This window comes from Papio anubis, chromosome 15 (genome assembly GCF_008728515.1).
Source record: "Papio anubis isolate 15944 chromosome 15, Panubis1.0, whole genome shotgun sequence".
Classification (NCBI taxonomy): Eukaryota; Metazoa; Chordata; class Mammalia; order Primates; family Cercopithecidae; genus Papio; species Papio anubis.
Genome location: NC_044990.1, coordinates 555,873 through 577,610, shown reverse-complemented (window position 1 = coordinate 577,610; position 21,738 = coordinate 555,873). Strand labels below are relative to the sequence as shown.

The window sequence follows — 21,738 nt, the reverse complement described above, 5'->3', positions numbered from 1 at the left end:
TAGGGGTGCAATGTGACATGACATAACTGGATTTTCCTGAAGTTATTTGCCAGTTATTTGAGAAGGAAGAAGTAGTTGGTCACAAGATATCCTAAGCTTCCCATTTCCTGCCAAAGAAGTACAACCAGTCCTGCATATTTAACTCAGCTTAAATGTGTGTGTTATAAAAATAAAGTACCTGCTATTGAGGAAAGATTTGTATGTACTCCTTTAAAATCCCAGGCACATAAGAATTCAGTACATTTGCTGCTTCTAGAATATGACTGCTAATAGTTGTAAGTTATTTAGCTTTTTTGGTTCAAAAATCTTACGGACTAGTATCTAAAAGTTAAATCTAATCAGGCACCAATGATATTAAGAAATACAGCTCTTAATTAAGCAGAGTAGGATAACAGGAAAGCCTTTAACCAGGTTTAAAAAAAAAATCCTTACCTACAACCCTCCATTACTCAGCATCATCAGTCCTGATGCCTGAAAGGACTTTAAAAATCTTTAACGATGCATCTAAAAATAAGGCCTAAGACACAAATACCCCAAGAAATAGAACAAAGATGAATTTAATTAAGTCGATGTAATTTACTTAGGAAGACCACCAATGCATCTTATTTTTAGATGCATCTAAAAATAAAGCCTAAAACACAAATACCCAAGAAATAGAACAAAGGACTTTCAATTAGGAACCGTGGGATTTTCTCTTCATTACAAGTGGGTTAGAATTGGCTTTACAGGATCAACGATGAAATGGTAACAAAATTGAAAAGTCTATGGCAGGAGTAGGCAAACCACAGCCCACAGGCCAAACCTGGCCCATCTCCTATCTTTACATGGCCTGTGAGATAAGGATGTGGTACGGTGTGGCTGTGTCCCCACCCAAATCTCATCTTGACTTGTACCTCCCATAATTCCCATGTGTTACGGGAGGGACCCGGTGGGAGATAATTGAATCACAGGGGCAGGTCTTTCCCATGCTATTCTCATAATAGTAAGTGTCACGAGATCTGATGGTTTTATAAAGGGGAGTTTCCCTGCATAAGTTCTCTTTTCTGCCACTGTGTGAGACGTGCTGTTCACCTTCCACCATGATTGTGAGGCCCCCCAGCCACGTGGAACTATGAATCCATTAAACCTCTTTCTTTTGTAAATTGTTCAGTCTCAGGTATGTCTTTATTAGCAGCGTGAAAACAGATTAATACAGGATGGTTTTTACATTTTTAAACAGTTGGAAGAACTTTAAAATAATATTTCGTGACTCTGGAAAATTATATGAACAAAGTTCAGTGTTAATCCATAAAATAAAGTTTTATTGGAATACACCCACCTCCACTTGTTTACTGATTGTCTATGGCTGCCTTTACTTTACAATGAAAGGTTGAAACAGAGACCACATGACCCGCAAAGCCTACAATATTTATTATCTGGTCTTACAGAAACAGTTTGTCAACTCCTTGTCTGGAGTCCACTTGGGACTGGCTTAAAACATGACCTAATCGGAGATTCAGGGGTCTCCTCTTCCCATGGAGGTCCTCTCCTCCTCCAGCACTGGGCCAGCTATGAAGCTAATGTCTCTCAGCTCCAAACCCACCTGGTGCATATACTGTCACCAGAAACTGATTAGAAGTCCACGCCGGCGCAGTGGCTCACGCCTGTAATCCCAACACTTTGGGAGGCCAAGATGGGCAGATCACGAGGTCAGGAAATCGAAACCATCCTGGCTAACATGGTGAAACCCCGTCTCTACTAAAAATACAAAACATTAGCTGGGCGTGGTGGCGGGCACCTGTAGTCCCAGGTACTCGGGAGGCTGAGGCAGGAGAATGGTATAAACCCGGGAGGTGGAGCTTGCAGTGAGCTGAGATCGTGCCACTGTACTCCAGCCTGGGCAACACAGCGAGACTCTGTCTCAAAAAAAAAAAAAAGAAAGAAAAAAAACAAGTCCATGCCTGGCTAGGCACAGTGGTTCACAACTGTAATCCCAGCACTTTGGGAGGCTGAGGTGGGCTGATCACTTCGAGACCAGCCTGGTCAATTTGGTGAAACCCCATCACTACAAAAAAATACAAAAATTAGCTGGGTGTGGTAGTACACGCCGGTAATCCCAGCTACTTAGGAGCCTGAGGTGGGAGGATCGACTGAACCCAGGAAATGGAAGCTGTAGTGAGCCAAGATCACACCACCCCACTCCAGCCTGGGCGACGGAGCCAGACACTGCCTCAAAACAAATAAAAAATAAAATAAAAGTCCAGGCCTCCTGAAAAGCCAGGATAGCCCCCTAGGACAGAAGGAGAAGCATTTTTTAGCAGCCACCATTCCAAAGTGGAGCTTGCTATGCTCTTTCATACACAAATGTGGGAATAAAAGATGAATTTAATTAAGTAGATGTAATTTACTCAGGAAGACCACAAATTCCTTAACGTTCTTTACAATTATAAAATTAATGGCTTTTTTATTATCAATAAATTACTTCTTATTGCTCCCTAAATCACCTCCATAAAACCAAATATTAAGTTGTTTGTGTTTGCCTTTTAAAAACATTTTGGGCCAGGCTCAGTGGCTCACACCTGTAATCCCAGCACTTTGGGAGGCCGAGGTGAGTGGATCACCCGAGGTTGGGAGTTCAAGACCATCCTGACTAACATGGTGGAACCCTGACTCTACTAAAAACAAGAAAATTAACCAGGCATGGTGGCTGGCGCCAGTAATCTCAGCTGCTTGGGAGGCCGAGGCAGGAGAGCTGCTTGAACCCAGGAGGCAGAGGTTGCAGTGAGCTGAGATTGCGCCATTGCACTCCAGCCTGGGCAACAAGAGCAAAATTCCATCTCAAAAAACAACAACAAAAAAAAATTGATTCAATCTGAGAACATCCTTTTGCCTCACAGTTTTTGTTTTTTTAGAATTAGTGCTCTATCAAGGGTTTTTTTTTTCTCCTGACTACATGAGTTTGAGCTATTTTTACTGAGGCTTAAAATTTATTTAAAGACTACCTGAAGACTTCTACTTCCAGCACTATGAGGGACCAGAATCCCTGAAGGGCCTCTCTTTTCAAAATCCCAGGATCCTTCCTAAAACTCGATTTTATGCACAGAGAGTTGCAGCAAATGCAGAAAGAAAAATTTCTAAGGTTTCCCCTTTAACCAAAAATGTTTTTGAATTAAAAAGTACTCAAAGAAGATACGCAGATGGCAAATAAACATATAAAAAGACGCTGCATATCATATGTCATCAGAGAAATGCAAGTCAAAACAAGGAGATACCATTAGGCCAGGCGCGGTGGCTCACACCTGTAATCCCAGCACTTTGGGAGGCCGAGGTGGGTGGATCACCTGAGGTCAGGAGTTAGAGACCAGCCTGGCCGATGTGATGAAACCCCATCTCTACTAAAAATTTTAAAAAATTAGCCGGGCGTGGTGGTGGTCGCCTGTAATCCCAGCTACTCCAGAGGCTGAGGCAGGAGAATCGCTTGAACCTGGGAGGTGGAGGTTGCAGTGAGTCGAGATCGTGCCATTGCACTCCAGCCTGGGCTACAGAGGGAGACTGTCTCAAAAAACAAAACAAAACAAAACAAAGAAAAAAACAAGGAGATACCATTATATGCCTATTAGAATGGCTAAAACCCAGAACACTGACACCACCACATGCTGGTAAGGATATAGAGCAATGGGATCTGTCCTTCATGCTTGGTGGGAATGCAAAATAGGACAGCCACTTTGGAAGACAGTTTTGCAATTTCTTATAAAGCTAACCATCCTCTTAGAACCCCCCAATCTACCAATGGTGCTCTTTGGTACTCCCACAGAGGAGTTGGAAACTTATGTCCACACAAAAACCTGCACATGGAATTTACAGCAACTTTATTCATAATTGCCAAAACCTGGAAGCACCCAAGATGTTCTTCAGTGGGCGAATGGATAAACAAATTGTGGTACGTCCAGGCAATGCAATATCATTCAAGCTCAAGCCATGAAAAGACATGGAGGAAACTTAAATGCATGTTACTAAGTGAAAGAAGCCAATCTGCAAAGCCTACATACTGTATGATTTCAATTATATAACATTCTGGAAAAGGTAAAACTGTGAGACAGTAAAAGGATCAGTGGTTGCCAGAGGTTAGTGGGGAAGGGAGGGATGGAAAGGAAGAATTTGAGAGCAGTGGAATTATTCTGTGTAATACTACAAGGGTAGATACATGTCAGTATACATTTCTCCAAATCCATAGAGGGTAAACACCAAGTGAATCTTTTTTTTTTTTTTTTTTTTTTTGAGACAGAGTCTCACTCTGTTGCCCAGGCTGGAGTGCAATGGCACGATCTCAGCTCACTGCAATCTCCGCCTCCCAGGCTCAAGTGATTCTCATGCCTTGGCCTCTCGAGTAGGTGGAATGACAGGCGCCTGCCACCATGCCCAGATAATTTTGTTGATTTTAGTACAGATAGAGTTTCACCATGTTGCTCAGGGTGGTCTCTAACTCCTGAGCTCAGGCAAAAGGGTTGATTACGAGAATTTAATACAGTAAGATTACTAGATAAGCTCTGTGGCAAGAAAGATGGTCTACATTATCCACTGTGTATCCCTAGTGAACAGAACATGGCTGTTAGGTAGTTGGTACTGAAACACCAAGTCCCCTTCCTTCCAAAACAGTATAGTCTATATGAGTGGTTTTTTGGGGGATCATTTTACTTTTGATTTTTGTCTGGTTGGTTTTGTACTTTATTATTTTATTTATGTTGAGGCAAAGTCTCACTCTGCTGCCCAGTCTAGAGTACAGTGGTGCAATCATAGCTCACTGTAGCCTGGAACTACTGGGCTCAAGCAATCCTTCTGCCTCAGCCTCCTGAGTAGCTAGGACTACTAGCTAGATGGGTGCCAACACACTGGCTATTTTTTTCTTCTTTTCTGTAGAGACGGGGTCTCACTATGTTGCCCACCCTGGTCTTGAACTCCTGGCCTCAAGTGATCCTCCCACCTCAGCCTCCCAAAGTGCTGGGATTACAGGTGTGAGCTACCAGGCCTGGCCAAGGTTTTTGATTTTTAGATTGACATTTTACCCTGGCATTGACTATTTGTAACAATATGGAAGAAGTAACTTAACTTCTCGGTGTTCAGGTTCTTAATCAACTTCTCTGTGTTCAGGTTCTAAAACAACACTGGATTAGGGTACATAATTTCTTAATGCCTATAGTTTAACATCATACCCTACATATTAGTCTTTTCAAAATGTAGACAATAAAGTAAGCTTATTTTTATTGCACAAAAATGCAAATGCAAGTTATATATTCATGGATATCCTCCAAATGAGGATAATAACCAGCTAATGCATGTCAGGGATGGTCAGAACCCGGTTCTGGGACGGCACCGCATGGGGACATGCCGTGCCGTGCGGATGCCTCATGCCAGTGCCTTTGCTTCCGGGCCTGCTGCGACGGCGTCTTCCCCCCGTCCTTGACCTCCCTCACTCGAAGCCTGTGACTACCATCCCTAAAACAGGCCTTTGCTTCCGGGCCCGCTGCGATGACGTCTTCCCCCCGTCCTTGACCTCCCTCACTCGAAGCCTTTCTTTGGTTCCTGTGACTACCATCCCTAAAACAGCCCTCCGCATTCTCAGCACCCGGCATTTGGGGAGTTCATCCACTCTCACACCTTTAACTGGTACCACTGTCACAGTTCATCATAACCACATAAGTAGCTCCAGTTCTGTCCTCTCACAAGAGTGCCAAACCTCTAACTAAAATGTTGTCATTGGGTCCTACCATTACTATCAACAGGTCAAAACAAGCTGCTGGACCTCTGTTCCTAAACTGTAATGCCCCTGCAGCTATGGCTGTTACATGCTGGGAGTTCCTCCTGCCTGGATGGAAGCAGGAAATCCCAGCCCTCCAGCCCTGGGGCAAACAGCCAGAGAAGCTGCAAAGTCACTCATGCTTGATGCAGATCCTCTCAGCCAGAAGGGTCCTTTCCTCCCCCACGGGAGCCCTTTCCCAGAATGAATTCACATTCTCGCCACTGTAGGCCTGACCTTTACCAACTCAGAGGTACTGCAGTAACCATCAGACGAAAACGTGACGTCACAGGTCCTCACAGCCTTGAGGATATGACGAACGAGACCAACTGAGAGAAACAGACCCACTTCCATTCCTCCTGGAGAGCGCGGCTGGCCCACCTGATGTTCTCCAGGGCGTTCCTTATCTGCTGTTGCTCAATGTCATAGAGTTTCACCTGGAAGCCTCCACTGGCAAACAGCATGGCCCAGCTTCGCCCAATGACTCCACTAAAGGGAGATAAAAGAAAGGATTCGAGTTAATTTAATAATTGAATGGCTTTTCATCCCTAACCCAGGACGAGTTTTTTTTTTTTAACTACACAGTATCCTATTCTTAAAATATTTAATAAATATCTTAAAAGTACACATTTTAACCAGGCACAGAAAGACAAATATCACATGTTCTCACTGATGTGAAAGCTAAAAATGTTGATCTGATGAAGGTGGAGAATAGAGTGATGGTTAACAGAGGCTGGACGGGGGTAGGAGAGGGAGGAAGAGGTTGGTGAAGGTGGAGAATAGAATGATGGTTAACAGAGGCTGGACAGGGGTAGGAGAGGGAGGAAGAGGTTGGTGAATGGGTGCAAACATACAGTTAATAGAAAAAGTAAGTTCTAGAGTTCGATAGCACCTAGGGTAACTAAAGGTAACAACAACTGTTGTATATTTCAGAACAGCTAGAAGATTTGAAATGTTCCCAGCACAAAGAAATGATAAATGTTAAAGGTGGTGGGTGTGCTAAATACCCTGACTTGATCATTACACATTCTATGCATGTAACAAAATATCACAGGTACCCCATAAGTATGTAGGAATATTATGTTTGAATTTTTTTAAGTATACATTTTGATAACATTATTTATTTTAAATGTTAACTGTTTCCACCCAGGAGCCCCTGAGCCCTCAACTCCGGTGCTGGTATTCATATCCCACATGGAGCCCCGCAGCATCTCAGGTATTTATCACGTCTCAACGCTGAAACAAAATATTACAGTCAGGAGGTAGCAGGGTACTGTGGAGACTCAAGACCTGTTAGTGAACTTCCATTTGGCCATGTCTTAGGCAAGTCACTTAATTAACTTAAAAGAACAGAGCGAGCATCTGCCCTGTCCTCCCCAATAATGACTGCCACTGCCCCTGCCGCTGCCACCCACATTTCAGCATGGATTAGGTGCCAGGCACCATTAAACATACCACAGGTCTTACCTATGTTAATCTTTACAACAACCCTACAAGGTAAGTGTTAAAGGAATGAAATGCCGATACATGCCACACGGATGAATGTTGACAACATTATGCTGAGTGGGAGAAGCCAGTCACAAAGGTTCTCGTATTGTATGATTCCATTTATGAAATGTCCGGAAGCGACATATCCATAGAGACAGGAAGCAGATTTGTGGTTGCCCAGGGCTAGGGGAGGAAGGAGTGAAGAGTGACAGCTAGTCCAAGGTTTGGGATGATGAGCATGTTGTAAAATTGATTGTGGCGATGGATGCACAACCTTGTGAATATACTAAAACCACTGAATTGTACACTTTAAATGGGTGAATTACAGCTCCGTATTGCTGTTTTTAAAAATAAATGTTTGTAAACATGCTTTGACAACCAACTCCTGCCATAAAAATGTACAGCAATACTACTTCAATTTTCATAAGAGTGGATGGAGCCAGTGAATAATAATAATTAATAATAATAATAATACTTAAATTTAGTTGAGTAGAAGGGTGAGGGGGAAACAAATATCACATTTGGCATAATGTAGGGAGTTGCCTTAAGGTGTGAATGCAAAAACAGCTATCTATATTCAGAGTCTTAGGCTTTTAAGAATAAACACTAACTCAGCCCTAAAAAGAAACGACACATGACACAACACAGATGAACTTTGAGGACATTTTGCTAAATGAAACAAGCCAGTCACAAAATGACAAATACCCTATGATTCCACTTACCTGAGGCAACCATAGAGACAGAAAGCTAGAAGGGTGGATGCCAGGGGCTGGGGCTGGAGGGAATGAGCAGCTGTTGTTCAATGGGTACAAAGTTTTAATTCTGCAAGATGAAAAAGTTCTGGAAATTGGTTGCACAACAATGGGAACATACCTAACACTACTCAACTGTACACTAAGAACTGTTAAAATGGCAAATTGGGCCAGGTGCAGTGGCTCACACCCGTAATCCCAGCACTTTTGGAGGCTGAGGCAGGTGGATCACCTGAGGTCAGGAGTTCGAGACCAGCCTGGCCAACATGGTGAAACCCCGTCTCTACTAAAAATACAAAAATTAGCCAGGTATGGTGGCGGGCACCTGTAATCCCAGCTACTCAGGAGGCCGAGGCAGGAGAATCACTTGAACACCGGGGAAGGTTGTGGTGAGCAGAGATGGCACCACTTCACTCCAGCCTGGGTGAAAGAGTGAAACTCCGTCTCAAAAAAAAAAAAAAAGGCAAATTGTATGTTATGTGTATTTTACTATGGCTAAATGTGGTTTAAAAGTTTAAAAAACATTTTTTTAAAAAATGAACACTAACTGACGCTGCAAAAGGATGACTCTGAGTTGGAAAGGCTTACCTACCCCACCAGAAGGCAAGTGGGCACTTTCTCACTAGCCTGGAGAAAACATGTATTTGTAACATTTCAATCGCAGTTTCCCTGGCCCCTCTTCAAGCCTCAGCACCTGGCTTTGTTCTCCTAGGGACTGGAGAGCAAAAGACAATCCTGAACAGGCTTGGCTCATGCCTGTAATCCCAGGACTTTGGGAGGCTGAGGCGGGAGGATAATTGGAACTCCGAACTTCAAGAAGAGCCTGGGCAACAGAGGGAAACTGCGTCTCTACAAAAAAATTTTAAATTAGCTGGGTGTAGGGGCACGTGCCTGTGGTCCCAGCTGCTCAGGAGGCTGAGGCAGGAGGATCACTTGAGCCCAGGAGTTCAAGGATGCAGTATGCAGTGAGCTACGATCACGCCACTGTACTCCAGCCTCCGATGAAGCAAGACCCTGTCTAAAAAAGAAGGTAATCTTGCTCTACCCAAAGTCAATTTTCTCAATACAGTCTTTACCCTGGGACAAAACTCTGAAAAAAATTCTACCTCTGGCACCCACCTTATATGGGCATGCAAGCCTGGGACTGGATGGAGAGACAGGAGCAGATGGCTCATCTACGGTATAGGCAGTGGGCCTCATTCCAAAATGCTTTCGGGTGCAATGTTGTAGATTGCAAATTGTTTCAGAATTTAGAAATCTTGTGGCTGGAATTGCCATGGCTCATACCATAATCCAGACACTTTAGGAAACCAAGGTGGGTGGATATCTGGTGGGATTCAAGACCAGCCTGGCCAATGCGGTGGAAACTCCATCTCTACTAAAAATACACACAAATTAGCCAGAGTGGTGTGCACCTATAATCCCAGCTGCTCTGGAGGCTGAGGCAGGAGAATCACTTGAACTTAGAATTGCAGGGATTACAGTGGGCACAGAGATCACAGCCTGCCTCAGCCTGGGCAACAAGCAAAACTCCATCTCAAAAAGTAAATTTTGCATGGTGAGTTTAAAATAAAAACAATGTTCTAAGTGGCAGCAGCTAGCTCATGCACCCTGTAATCCCAGCTCTGGGGAGGCAGGCAGGCGGATCCACCGAGATCAGGAAGAATCGAGACCATCCTAGCTGCTGCAGTGAAACAAATCTCTAAAACAAAAATTGAAAGCTGAAGTGAGGTATGGCGCCCTGTAGTCAACTTCCGGGAAAACTAAAGAGACAGGAGAATGGCCGGGGAACCCGAGAGGCGGACTGCGATGAGCGAGATCGCGCCACTCACTCCAGCCTGGGCGACAGAGAACTCCGTCTCCAAAAGCGAGCAGCGTTAGCCTGTAATCTATACTGGGAAACCGCGGCGGAAGCGGATCACAAAGTCGGGGAGTGGAATACAGTGAAACCCGTCTCATCAAAGTGACGGTGTGATGTGGCCCCAGCGCAGCAGTCATGCCGGGAGAGCTGAGGCGGAGAATAAAGCGTGAACACTGGAAGTGACGCTGCAGTGGCGAGATCGCATACTGCTCTTCGGCGACAACCGCGGGAACTCCGTCTCCACTTTCAATGCTAGTGAGCTGTATGAATTTGTTCGTTCAACAGGGTAAACTCTATGCACTAGCGCTCACCTTCATATTCCTGGCACGTTGTAGAGGCTAAATAAATGTGAAAAAGCCACGGTTATCAAATGACAAATACGAGATAACGGTCAGCTGGCTCTTGCCATGGGGTTAATCGGAAGGCAATGATGACTCACTGAGGAAATACGTAAAGGGCACCTACCATGTGCAGGCACTGCCCAGTTCCTGACCCCAAGGAGCTCATAGTAGGTAGACAGACAACAAACTAAAGCAAAAGCACTAGGGAGAAAGAAAGCAGGGGAGTAGGGACTGGGAGGCAGAGAAATGTTAAAAGTGCCACCAGGGACTGTCTCACTGGGAAGGTGACATTTTAGCAAAGGAGGTAAGGGGCCAAGCCATGAGTGTATTTCTGCAACAAGTGTTCCTGGCAGAGTCTGTTTGCCCAGCTGGTCCAGATCAGCAAGGCTGGTGCTCTGCTGGAGGGGCGGTAGGGGGAGAGGAAGGAGGGACAATGAGGTCAAAGGGAAGGAGAGAGCGCTGAGCCCATTTCACGGCACCTCAGAAGCAATGGACGGATTTTGGGCTTTAATGAGTGAGACAGTTGGCTAATAGAAGGTTGTAGACAAAATATATCATCTGACTTGTTTTTAAAGGGACATTCTAGTTGCCTTACTAAGAATATACTGCAGATGGGCAAAGATGGAAGTTGGGAGACCAGCTGGGTGTCAGGAGGCTGGTGCCCGATGTGACGGGAGGCAGGACCAGGACGGAGGCAGAGGGGGTGCTGGAAAGTGGTCAGCTGAGAAATGAAGATGCAATATTTTCACAGTACAGCCAAGAAGAATTGCTCGTGAGTTGCATGTGGGTGTGAGAAAAAGAAAAATGGAGGACAGTGCCAAGTTTCTTTTGGACAAGGAAGGATGGAGATGTCACTAACTCTGCTGGGAAAGACTAGCAACAGAGCAGATGTTAGGAGGGAAAATCCGTTCAAAATGGGATGTTTTCAGTGAGAAATGCTAAGGGGTAGGTCTAGCAAATCACTGGCTGTAAGTATCCAGGTTCAGAGCCAAGGGCTGGGCTGGGATATTAATTTGGGATTTACTGTATAGATGTAAAAAAATTAGGTGGGCATGGTGGCGGGTGCCTGTAGTCCTTAGCATTTTCAGTGAGAAATGCTAAGGGGTGGGTCTAGCAAATTTCTCACTGAAAATGCTAAAAGTGTGTGACTGGGTAAGATCTCTAAGAAAGTGAATGTCGATAAAGAAGTCCAAGGATTCAGCCTTGGGACACTCCAACTTTAATGGGGAATATGGGGACAAAGGGAGCGCTAGTGAGGTGGGTGGGGGGGTGTGGTCAGGGAAGTGAAGGGAGCTGCCATCTGCATCAAACGCTGCTGATGAATACTTGAACTGAGGACTAACCATTGGGCTTCGCAAGATGAACGGGGGTGGGGACCATGACAAGAGCAGATTTGTGGGCTTGATGAAAGACTGCCCAGGGTAGGTTTAAGAGAAAATGAGCCTTTAGCCCTAACTACCAGTTTCAGGAAATGAACGGACGGTGGAACATGATAAATGACACTACAGGGGTTGGGTGCAGTGGCTCACGCCTGTAATCCCAGCACTTTAGGAGGCTGAGGCAGGTGGATGGCTTGCACCCAGGAGTTTAAGACCAGCCTGGGCAACATAGTGAGACCCCGTCTTGGGAAGGGAAGGGAAGAGAAGGGGAGGGAAGGGGAGGGAAGGGGACGGGAAGGGTGGGGAGGGGAAGGGAGGAGAGGGAAAGGATACATTCAGCAAAACCTAGAATATGGGAAATTTTACAGGGCAAATGACTCAAATTCTTCAATAGATAAACTGCAAGAAAATTTTCACAAAACCAGAGAGGGATGGAGAATCTATAGATTGAAAGAACTAAGAAATCTTATTGACTAAATATAACATGTGGGCCTTATTTAGACCCTAAATCAATCAAACCAAGTATTTAAAAAATTAATCAGGGAACTCTTGAATATGGAAGAGATATTTAAAGATATTACATGAAGATATTAAGGAATTGTGTTAATGTTTTACACATGATGAGGCTATTGTGGTTATATATTTTTAAAACAGTCCATATCTTAGATACTATACATGCTGACATATTTATAGATGAAATGATTCAATGCCTGGCATTTGTTTCAGAACAATCCAGAGAAGGGAGAATAACTGAAACCAGATAAGGCATGTGTTAATAATTGTTGAAGTTGAGGGGGTGGGAGAAGGTACCTTAGGGTTCATTGCACTGTTCTCTCAACTTTAACACAGTTTGAAATGGTTCCATAATACAAAGTTAAGAGAGAGAATATGGATAGGAAGAAAGAAACTGGAGACAATATGGATAACTTTATTAAGTTTTGAGGAGCAATGTGGCAATTACCAGAGGGAAAAATGGGGTCAACAGAGGGTGCTTTTCTGTTTGCAGGGAACAACTGTATGTTTGCTGGCTGCAGGGTCTGAACCCTGGAGAGGGGAAGCAATCAGGCGGGAGGGAGTGTGGCACTTTGGTCTGGGGCTAATGCACCTGCTTCCATGGCCTGGGTCTTACCCTGAAGCTGCTGTGGCTCAGGGAAAGGCAGCCCCTGTAATCAGGCAGCAAATCCTTGGAACCGCAAGTATCTGACCATCGGCAGGGATTCTGGCATCAAATATCAGGTGATTGGACGGCGCCCCACTTCCCTTTCAGTCTTGAGATTGGCCCCTTCATTGTAGAAAACCCAGAGCAGAACGCGGACCCCTGCAGACCAGCCTGTGTCCTTCCCCGCCCCCGCCCTTCACGCCCACACACGCAGTCACTGCTGATTGGACATGGATTGGACACGTGACCCAAAGAAGCCTATCAACTGGCTTAGGAGCACCCTGTGACATCTGCAGCCTGGGATGCGCAGAGCTGAGGCCACTGGGTTTCCTCTCCTGAAAACTGGACCCAAAATGCAGAAAAAAAAAAAGTCAGTGAGAGGCACCATACTTGAAAGAGTGTAACCTTAGGGTTGGCAGTGATGTGCAAGATAAAGTCAAAGGTAAGGAAAGAAAAGTGAGCAAGTACAAGGAGAGGGAATCTACAGAGCAAAGGAAGCTGCAGAGGCACAGGGAGCAGACTGCACTGCCCCAGAGCTGGCAAGTCCCCTGCCTTGGTTTCCCTCAGGTTTCTGTTTCAGGTTTCCCTCAGTATTGTTCCCCAATACTGCCTGACATCAGGCCCAAGAGTAATTAACTTCCTGTCCTGAGAGCTTGTGACATCTGATTGGCCTCCTTTCAAACCTTAAAGCTTCAGAAATCATGACTCTTAATGGGTAATACAAAAGGCGAATGCAGATGAACATGTATTCTGTTATACAGCAGCAAAGCAGCAAGGGAGAAAAGTGATACAATTGCTTCCATTCTATCATTAATGTCACTTAATTTTGAATAAATTCACTTTAGATACATTTGAAAGTACCTTTCCAGCTATAGTTATTTATTTACTGGGTTAAAAACTGAAGTAAAACTTTTCCTTCACTCATGATCTAAGTCTACTATGGAAATTTTGCCAGAAAGAGCTATTAAGTAACTCCTGCAAAGGGCACATTTAGTGCCTAAGCTGACTCAAAAGGCAAGGGGGGCATCCTAGGGTTTGCTGTGTATGTGTGTAAAAATTAGCAGGAAAATACCTAGAACAGCACTTCAAAGAAAATTCATGCCTCAGAAAGTTTCTTATAAAAAATGCACAGCCAGGTGCAGTGGTTCACACCTGTAATCTCGCACTTTGGGAGGCCAGGGTGGGCAGATCACTTGAGGCTAGGAGTTCGAGACCAGCCTGGTTAACATGGAGAAACCCTGTCTCTATTAAAAATACGAAAATTAGCCAGGCATGGTGGTGTGTGCCTGTAGTCCCAGCTACTTGGGAGGCCGAGGCAGGAGAACTGCTTGAACCCGGAAGGTAGAGGTTGCAGTGAGCTGAGACGGTGCCGTTGCACTTCAGCCTGAGCCGGACAGAGCAAGAATCCGTCTCAAAAAAAAAAAACTACAATCACCCCAAACAAAATTTTGGAATTAAAAAAAAAAAAATGAAGGAGACTCTAGTTTATAGGATGCCTTTCTTTTTTGCTTTTCTAGTTTATGGGATGTTTTTCTTGATATAAAACAACATACTACTAAGCCCTTCACAAAGCACATCAGTTAAAAAATAAGCAGTCTCTGTTACCAATGCTCAAATATCTGTCTACTGGGACCAGGCATGGTGGATACAAATGGCAACAATACGGTTTCTACCCTTAGGGGAAAATCCCAGAAGCAGACCTTTTCCTGGAGGAGACAGTCCCTGAGCTTGATCCTGAAGAAGGGTGCCCCCTAAAAAGAAGGACAGGAGAAAGGGCATGCCCCGCACCAGGAACATTTTGTGTCTAAACAAGCTCAAGGGCTACAAGCTGAATCTTGTAGTGTGCATACAAATACAGAACTCACATTTTAGTGATTGAGAAACACAGTGTTTTATAAAGGTAAGGCTAACAAAATGAAAGCCTTAGAACACTACTCCAATGCAAACTTAACTTCATGGTACCCATTTCTACTCCTTTTTTTCTTTTTTTTTCTTTTTTTTTTTTGTGACAGAGCCTCACTCTGTCCCCAGGCTGGAGTACAGTGGTGTGATCTTGGTTCACTGCAACCTTCGCCTCCTGAGTTCAAGCGATTCTCCTGCCTCAGCCTCCTGAGTAGCTGGGATTACAGGCATGCACCACCATGCCTGGCTACTTTTTGTATTTTTAGAGACGGGATCTCGCCATGTTGGCCAGGCTGGTCTCCAACCCCTCAGGCGACCCGCCCTCCTAGGCCTCCCAAAGTGCTGGGATTACAGGCATGAGCCACGATGCCCCGACTTCTCCCATTTTTAAAAGTTATCACTACCAGATTTTCCTGCAGCCCTAGGCCCAAAGGATTTCTCTCATCCTCTTTCAAGTCCTCACCATTCTGAAGGCACTCACCCTGGATGTTTATAGGACAGCTAAGTGGCCCTAAGGAAGAGTGAACTTTGGGAAAAGATCAGTGGGAAAGAATTAAGTGGGACTGTATTCCTAGCAGGTACTTTCAAGAGGAAATCTATAAACCGATAAGGAAAGCTGAAAACACAGTATGCTCCTGAAATTGAAATATGTATATTTTGATCTGTTGAAACCTAAGAATGAAACTGAACCAGATTTTGGCAAATTAATTTACATTCACCAAGCCCTATATGTTAAGTGGGTGCTCCTTGGAATCACCTATGGGGCTAGGAAAGAAATAGAGGGAAGAGAAAGAAGGGTGGTAAGAAGGAAGGGAAGAAACCAGCACTTCCCAGAGGCAGAGCTGGGTGTGTGCTGAGGTGCTGAGAGTAGCGGAAAGACAGGATTTTCACACCAGAAAACAAAGAAATGAGCAGAGGCCCCAGAGAATAATGTGGTCCTTAAAGTTTGGCAGCCTTTCTCAAATTCCTTATCAACATCCCTCAAGGAATCAGACGTAAACTGTCAACTGCAGCTTCTCCTCAGTAGACTGAGCCACCCATAGCCAGATAACTGCACAGTCAACTAAAATTTTACGTCATGTGTATTAGGTGCATACATAACACTACTTCAAGGCATGATGGAGCTATACAAGGCCAGGCAAGGTGGCTCACATCTGTAATCCCAACACTTTGGGAGGTCAAAGCGCTTGAACCCAGAAGTTCAAGACCAGCCAGGGCAAGATGGTGAGATTCCATCTCTACCTAAACATTTTAAAAATCAGCCAGGTGTGGCGACACATGACTGCTGTGAGAGGATGGCTTGAGTCTGGAAGGTTGAGATCCACCATGACGGTGCCACTGCACTCCAACCTGGACGACAGAGCGAGACCCTGTCCTATTAAAATTGTGTGTGTGTGTGTGTGCACGTGCACGCACCCATGCGTTTAGAAAACTGTGTATATAGATGTGTGTGTGTATATATATATACACACTCTGATAAAAAAAATTAACTATTAATAAAATGCAAGACAGAGGTAACTACCACCACCTGTACAAAGTGCACTTTTTTTTTTTTTCCAGACGGAGTTTGGGTCTTATTGCCCAGGCTGCAGTGCAGTGGCACGATCTCAGCTCACCGCAACCTCCGCCTCTCCAGTTCAAGGGACTCTCCTGCCTCAGCCTCCAGAGTAGCTGGGTCCACAGGCATGCGCCCCCACGCCCGGCTAATTTTGTATTTTTAGTAGAGACAGGGTTTCTCCATGTTGGTCAGGCTGGTCTCGAACTCCCGACCTCAGATGATCCGCCCGCCTCGGTCTCCCAACTTGCTGGGATTACAGGTGTGAGCCACCGCACGCGGCCCAAAGTGCACTTTTTAATATGCCGTCACTATTCAACCACGGGCACCCACGGGCCAGAAAGAACAAAGGCACAGTTAACTCCACTGCTCTGGAGACAAGAAAGCTGACAACAAGGAATCTGATGCTTTCCTTCAATGGGAAGGAAACACCCTGACGTTGGAAATGGTCTCCACACCAGGTTGTACACTGATGGGGGGCGGAGTCGGGGGCAGGCCAACACCTCAACAGCAGTCACCAAAACTGTGCTTTTAACTATCAATAGCAAGTATTAACATACTTATAGATTGCTGCTAACAGCTGGCCAAAGAAAGGTGCACACAAATGCCCCTTTTTAAAAACTAAAAATAGCAAGGATTGTAAACGTGGGGGGTGGGGGTGTCGGGGGAAGCACATACTAGAAATTAGTTTGGGCAGAATTCAGGCTGTAAATGGACAGGCTTAGCAAACCGTCCGGGCTCAACCGCCCCCACCTCTCCTCTGGAAACAGCGCCTCGCCCAGGAAATAGGGCGGCCTGTGTGTTCGCCTAACACCTGCCGCGGCCTCCAGCGACGTGGTCGCGGATAGGACGGCGCCGGCACCTTCCCTGCGGGGCTAGTCCCGTCTCCGTCACTGAACGCTGTGACCTTAGGTACCCTGCTTAGTCTCAGTGTTCTCACTCTAAAGGGGATGAGAACACAGTCGTCGCAGGATGAGCCAGAATTCGTTTCGTTCAACACGGCGCCTGGCACTTCTCTGGGGACCTGCGGGCAGGCGCGGCGACATTCGACAGGGTCCGGGAGGCGCTGGCCCCGCGGCCTGCGCGGTCAGCCTCGGAACCTCCTGCAACGCCGGCTCCGGGTGAGCAGACCCAGCTCCGCGGGGCGCCTCCACCTGCCCAGCTCTGCCAGCCGCGCCGCTCCCCGGGCCCGCCAGTGCCGCGGGGACCGCAGGGCGCAGGGCGTCGGAGGACCAGAGGCGGGGGCGGGGACAGCGACCCGGCGCCCACCCCGAGGGCCCCACACGCGGGAACCACGTCCCCGGCGTCTCCCCGGGCTCCAGGGGCAGCAGCGCGGCTCGGAGCCCTTTACCTGCCGACGATCACCACGCAGCCGGCCGCGGAGGACGCCATGGCTGGGCCGGGGACGCGGCGCCGCGGGCTCTGGGACCAGGCGCGGGCGGAGCTCGGAGCTCGGCGCTCCGGGGAGGGCGGGTCCCGCGCCCATTGGCTGCGCGCGCGGACCGGGAGGGCGGGGAGGGCCGCTGGGTCCCGGCCGGGGAGGGGGTTGCGCGTCGCGGGCCGGAGACAACCGGAGACGCCCCGCGCGCCGACCCTCGTGGGCAGGTGCAAGACCAGCGCGGGGGCACGTCGGGGTTGGGGGGAGCGGGAAGCCCACGCGCTTGTGACGCGCAGCATTCACCGTGTCTCAGGAGGGGGCGCGGCCAGGATGGCACCGGCTCTAGCGCTAAAGCGCCCTGGAGAAACCGTCAGAGAGTGTCCCCTTTGCTGACTCGTCTCTGAAGCACGCCCGGCGCCGCCGCCAGGTGCGCACTGGGCGCGGGGACGGCGACACGTTAGCACCAGAGGCGTTCATCTGCGCGGCGGCAGGACGCGGCTGAATCCCCCGCGGAGCACGCGCCGCACTGGGTTCATGTGTCGGAAAGAGGAAATGCGCTGGTGCCCTGACTCCTGGCCGCCTTGGAGCCCGGGGCTGGGCTTTTTTTTTTTTTAAAGTGTCAGCTCATATGAATAGTTTTGATTCAGTTCTAACATCGTGTTTCTCTTTAAACTTTTTGTTTATATAATTAAACCTTATGTTCTCTTATGGTGAAGTCTTCGTGCCAAACAAAATCAAATTTATTTTTGGCTTAACTGAAATACAAAAAAAATTAAAATAGTAATACCTGTATTGGTTTGAAAAATAAAACCAATTTTTTTATCTGTCCCTGCCCACATCATGCTGATTGGTCCATTTTACAGAGTGTTGATTAGTCCATTTATAATCCTCTAGCTAGACACAGAGCACTGATTGGTGCATTTACAATCCTCTAGCTAGACACAGAGCACTGATTCGTGCATTTACAATCCTCTAGCTAGACACAGAGCACTGATTGGTGCATTTACAATCCTCTAGCTAGACACAGAGCACTGATTGGTGCATTTACAATCCTCTAGCTAGACAGGAAAGTTCTCCGAGTCCCCACCCGACCCAGAAGCCCATAAATAAATACTGCACATATAACCACATACTCAGCTGCTGCCTGGGCCAGATGATCGTAAAATCAAACAGGACAGACTTCAGAGGCTGAATTTCTTATGTTTTTCCACTGTTTCACAAAGTCAGGTAGGATTGATTAATGCACTCCTTTAATAGCTCAATATTACCACAAGGGAAGACAAGTAGGCCACAGTTGCCAGCTTTTAAGAACTCACAGCTTGAATGCCAACACTTCAAACTGAAAATGTTCTTAGGCAACCATATGACATGAGAATCACAAGTAACTCCAGAAACCACTCTTACTGAGATACAGTCTCAAGACAAAAAGGACTATAAAGAAAATCTTGAACTTCACGTGGTAGTTTTATTTTTCAAACCAATACAAGTATTAGTATTTTTATTTTTTAGTATTTCAGTTAAGCCAAAAATAAATTTGATTTTGTTTGGCACAAATATTTCACCATAAGAGAACATAAGGTTTAATTATATAAACAAAAAGTTTAAAGAGAAACAATGATGTTAGAACTGAATCAAAAATATTCATATGAGCTGACACTTTGGAAAAAAAAAAAAAAGGCCAGGCACTTGGTTCACGCCTGTAATCCCAGCACTTTGGGAGGCCGAGGCAGGCAGATCACAAGGTCAGGAGATCAAGACCATCCTGACTAACACGGTGAAACCTTATCTCTACTAAAATTACAAAAAATTAGCCAGGCATGGTGGCGGATGCCTGTAGTCCCAGCTACTCGGAAGGCTGAGGCAGGAGAGTGGTTTGAACCTGGAGGCAGAGCTTGCAGTGAGCCGAGATTGCGCCACTGCACTCCAGCCTGGGCGACAGAGCAAGACTGCGTCTTAAATAAATAAATAAATAAATAAATAAATAAATAAGGTTGAGCACAGTGGCTCCCACCTGTAATAATCCCAGCACTTTGGGAGGCCAAGGTGGGAGGATGGCTAGAAGCCAGGAGTTTGAGACCAGCCTAGGCAACATAGCAAGACCCCATTTCTACAAATAAAAATTTGGGGCCTGGGCACAGTGGCTTATGCCTGTAATTCCAGCACTTTGGGAGGCCGAGGTGGGTGGATACCTGAGGTCTGACCTGAGGTCTTGAGCTCAGGCTATGAGCCTGACCAACATGGCAAAACCCCATCTCTAATAAAAATACAAAATTAGCCAGGCGTGGTAGTGCATGCTTGTAACCCCAGCTACTCGGGAGACTGAGGCAGGAGAATCTTTTGAACACGGTAGGTGGAGGTTGCAATGAGCCAATTGCGGCATTGCACTCTAGCCTAGGCAACAAGAACGAAACTCCGTCTCAAAAAAAAAAAAAAAAAAACCATAAAAACATTTTTTGAAGAACTAGCCAGGTGTAATGGCACATACCTGTAGTCCCAAGTACTCAGGAGGCTGAGGTAGGAGGATCCTTTAATCCTAGGAGTTCAAGGCTGCAGTGAGCTATGAACCTGCCATTGCACTCCAGCCTGGGCAGCAGAACGAGATCCTGTCTCTCAAAAATAAAAAAGAGTATTTTCCAGTTCCGCCCTCTGAAATGGCCTTGGATTCATGCCACTGGTATTTCAAATATGACCTGAAACCCCAATGCTCAAACCTTGCCATTTTTTCACTAGAAGGAACCAGAATTCCTTAGAGAAATGATTGACTGTGTTCAGAGAAGGAAGGGGACAAGGCTAGTCTGGGACACTTCTGTTCACAGAGGCAAGAAACCTTGCAGAGATTAATGGCAAGATACCAAAGGGACTGAAGACTCCATCTGCAGGATGGTTGCAGTGAGGAGATTTACTCAGAATACACAGCCAAATGCTCTGCTCTTCGGTGACCTCAATGTGGTCGTATGTATCTTTTAAGAATGAAGTATGTAAAGGTTTAAGAGAAGAAATAAACGTTTAAGTATTTACGTTTTTGAGTTAGTAATGTTTAATTTTTGAGAGATTCAGTTTCAGAGACAGCCTTATAACTGCTGTTTTAAAATAAACTGCTTTAGACGATATTTTAAAATGAAAACTTCCTAATTTCTTGCAGAGTTTTAGAACATCTAAGAGAATTTTAGAATCACTTTAGGATCATTTATAAGTTTTTAATTACATTTATAAGACTTGTTTTGTATTTGGGGGAGTTTTGTTAAGTCGGATCTGTTGAAATATACAAAAATGATATCAAATAAAGTACATTTATAAATGCTGGGGCCAGGGGTTGTTTTAGTTTTTTTTTTTTTTGAGACGGAGTTTCGCTCTTGTTGCCCAGACTGGAGTGCAATGGTGCAATCTCGGCTCACCGCAACCTCTGCCTCCCGGGTTCAAGGGAGAATTTCTCCTGCCTCAGCCTGGGATTACAGGCATGCACCACCACGCCAGGCTCATTTTGTATTTTTAGTAGAGACGGGGATTCTCCATGTTGGTCAGGCTAGTCTCGAACTCCTGACCTCAGGTGATCCAACCGCCTTGGCCTCCCAAAGAGCTGGGATTACAGGCGTGAGTCACTGTGCCCGGCATATAAATGCAGTTTTTTGTTTTGTTTAGTTTTTTTGAGACGGAGTCTTGCTCTTTCGCCCAGGCTGAAGTGCAGTGGCAATCTCAGCTCGCTGCAAGCTTTGCCTCCCGGGTTCATGCCATTCTCCTGCCTCAGCCTCCAGAGTAGCTGGGACTACAGGAACCCACCACCACACCCAGCTAATTTTTTTTTTTTTTTTTTTTTTTGCATTTTTAGTAGAGATGGGGTTTCACTGTGTTAACCATGATGGTCTCGATCTCCTGACCTCGTGATCCACCCACCTCAGCCTCCCAAAGCGCTGGGATTATAGGCGTGAGCCATCACACCTGGCCTAAATGCAGTTTTTAAATGCTGCAAAAGTATTTAATCACCTCAGTAAATTCAACAGCCCCTATGAGTGATCGTTAAACAATTTTAATGTACTTTAGGCCGGACATAGTGACTCACGCCTGTAATCCCAGCACTTTGGGAGGCCAAGGCAGGCGGGTCACCTGAGGTTGGGCGTTCTAGACCAGCCTGACTGAAACAGGAATTAACGAG

At 46.0% G+C, this 21,738-nt stretch overlaps 1 protein-coding gene across 3 annotated transcripts in view; it reads right to left on the bottom strand.

Annotated features, from left to right (window-relative positions):
* The window catches only part of CRYL1 (crystallin lambda 1), a 113,532-nt gene extending 95,844 nt beyond the window's left edge, over positions 1 to 17,688 (bottom strand). Inside the window, exons 1-2 of one of the 3 annotated variants that reach the window (XM_003913646.4) lie at positions 17,562 to 17,688; positions 6,155 to 6,262 (exon numbers count right to left, since the gene is read on the bottom strand). In XM_003913646.4, coding sequence (XP_003913695.1) covers positions 6,155 to 6,262; positions 17,562 to 17,602 — 149 coding nt within the window. In that variant the 5' untranslated portion in view covers positions 17,603 to 17,688. Of the gene's footprint in view, positions 1 to 6,154; positions 6,263 to 7,240; positions 8,021 to 17,561 lie in introns of those variants that run through there. The other 2 variants (XM_009191586.3, XM_017951112.3) reach the window with 2 other exon arrangements.
* Positions 17,689 to 21,738: the final 4,050 nt, after the last annotated feature.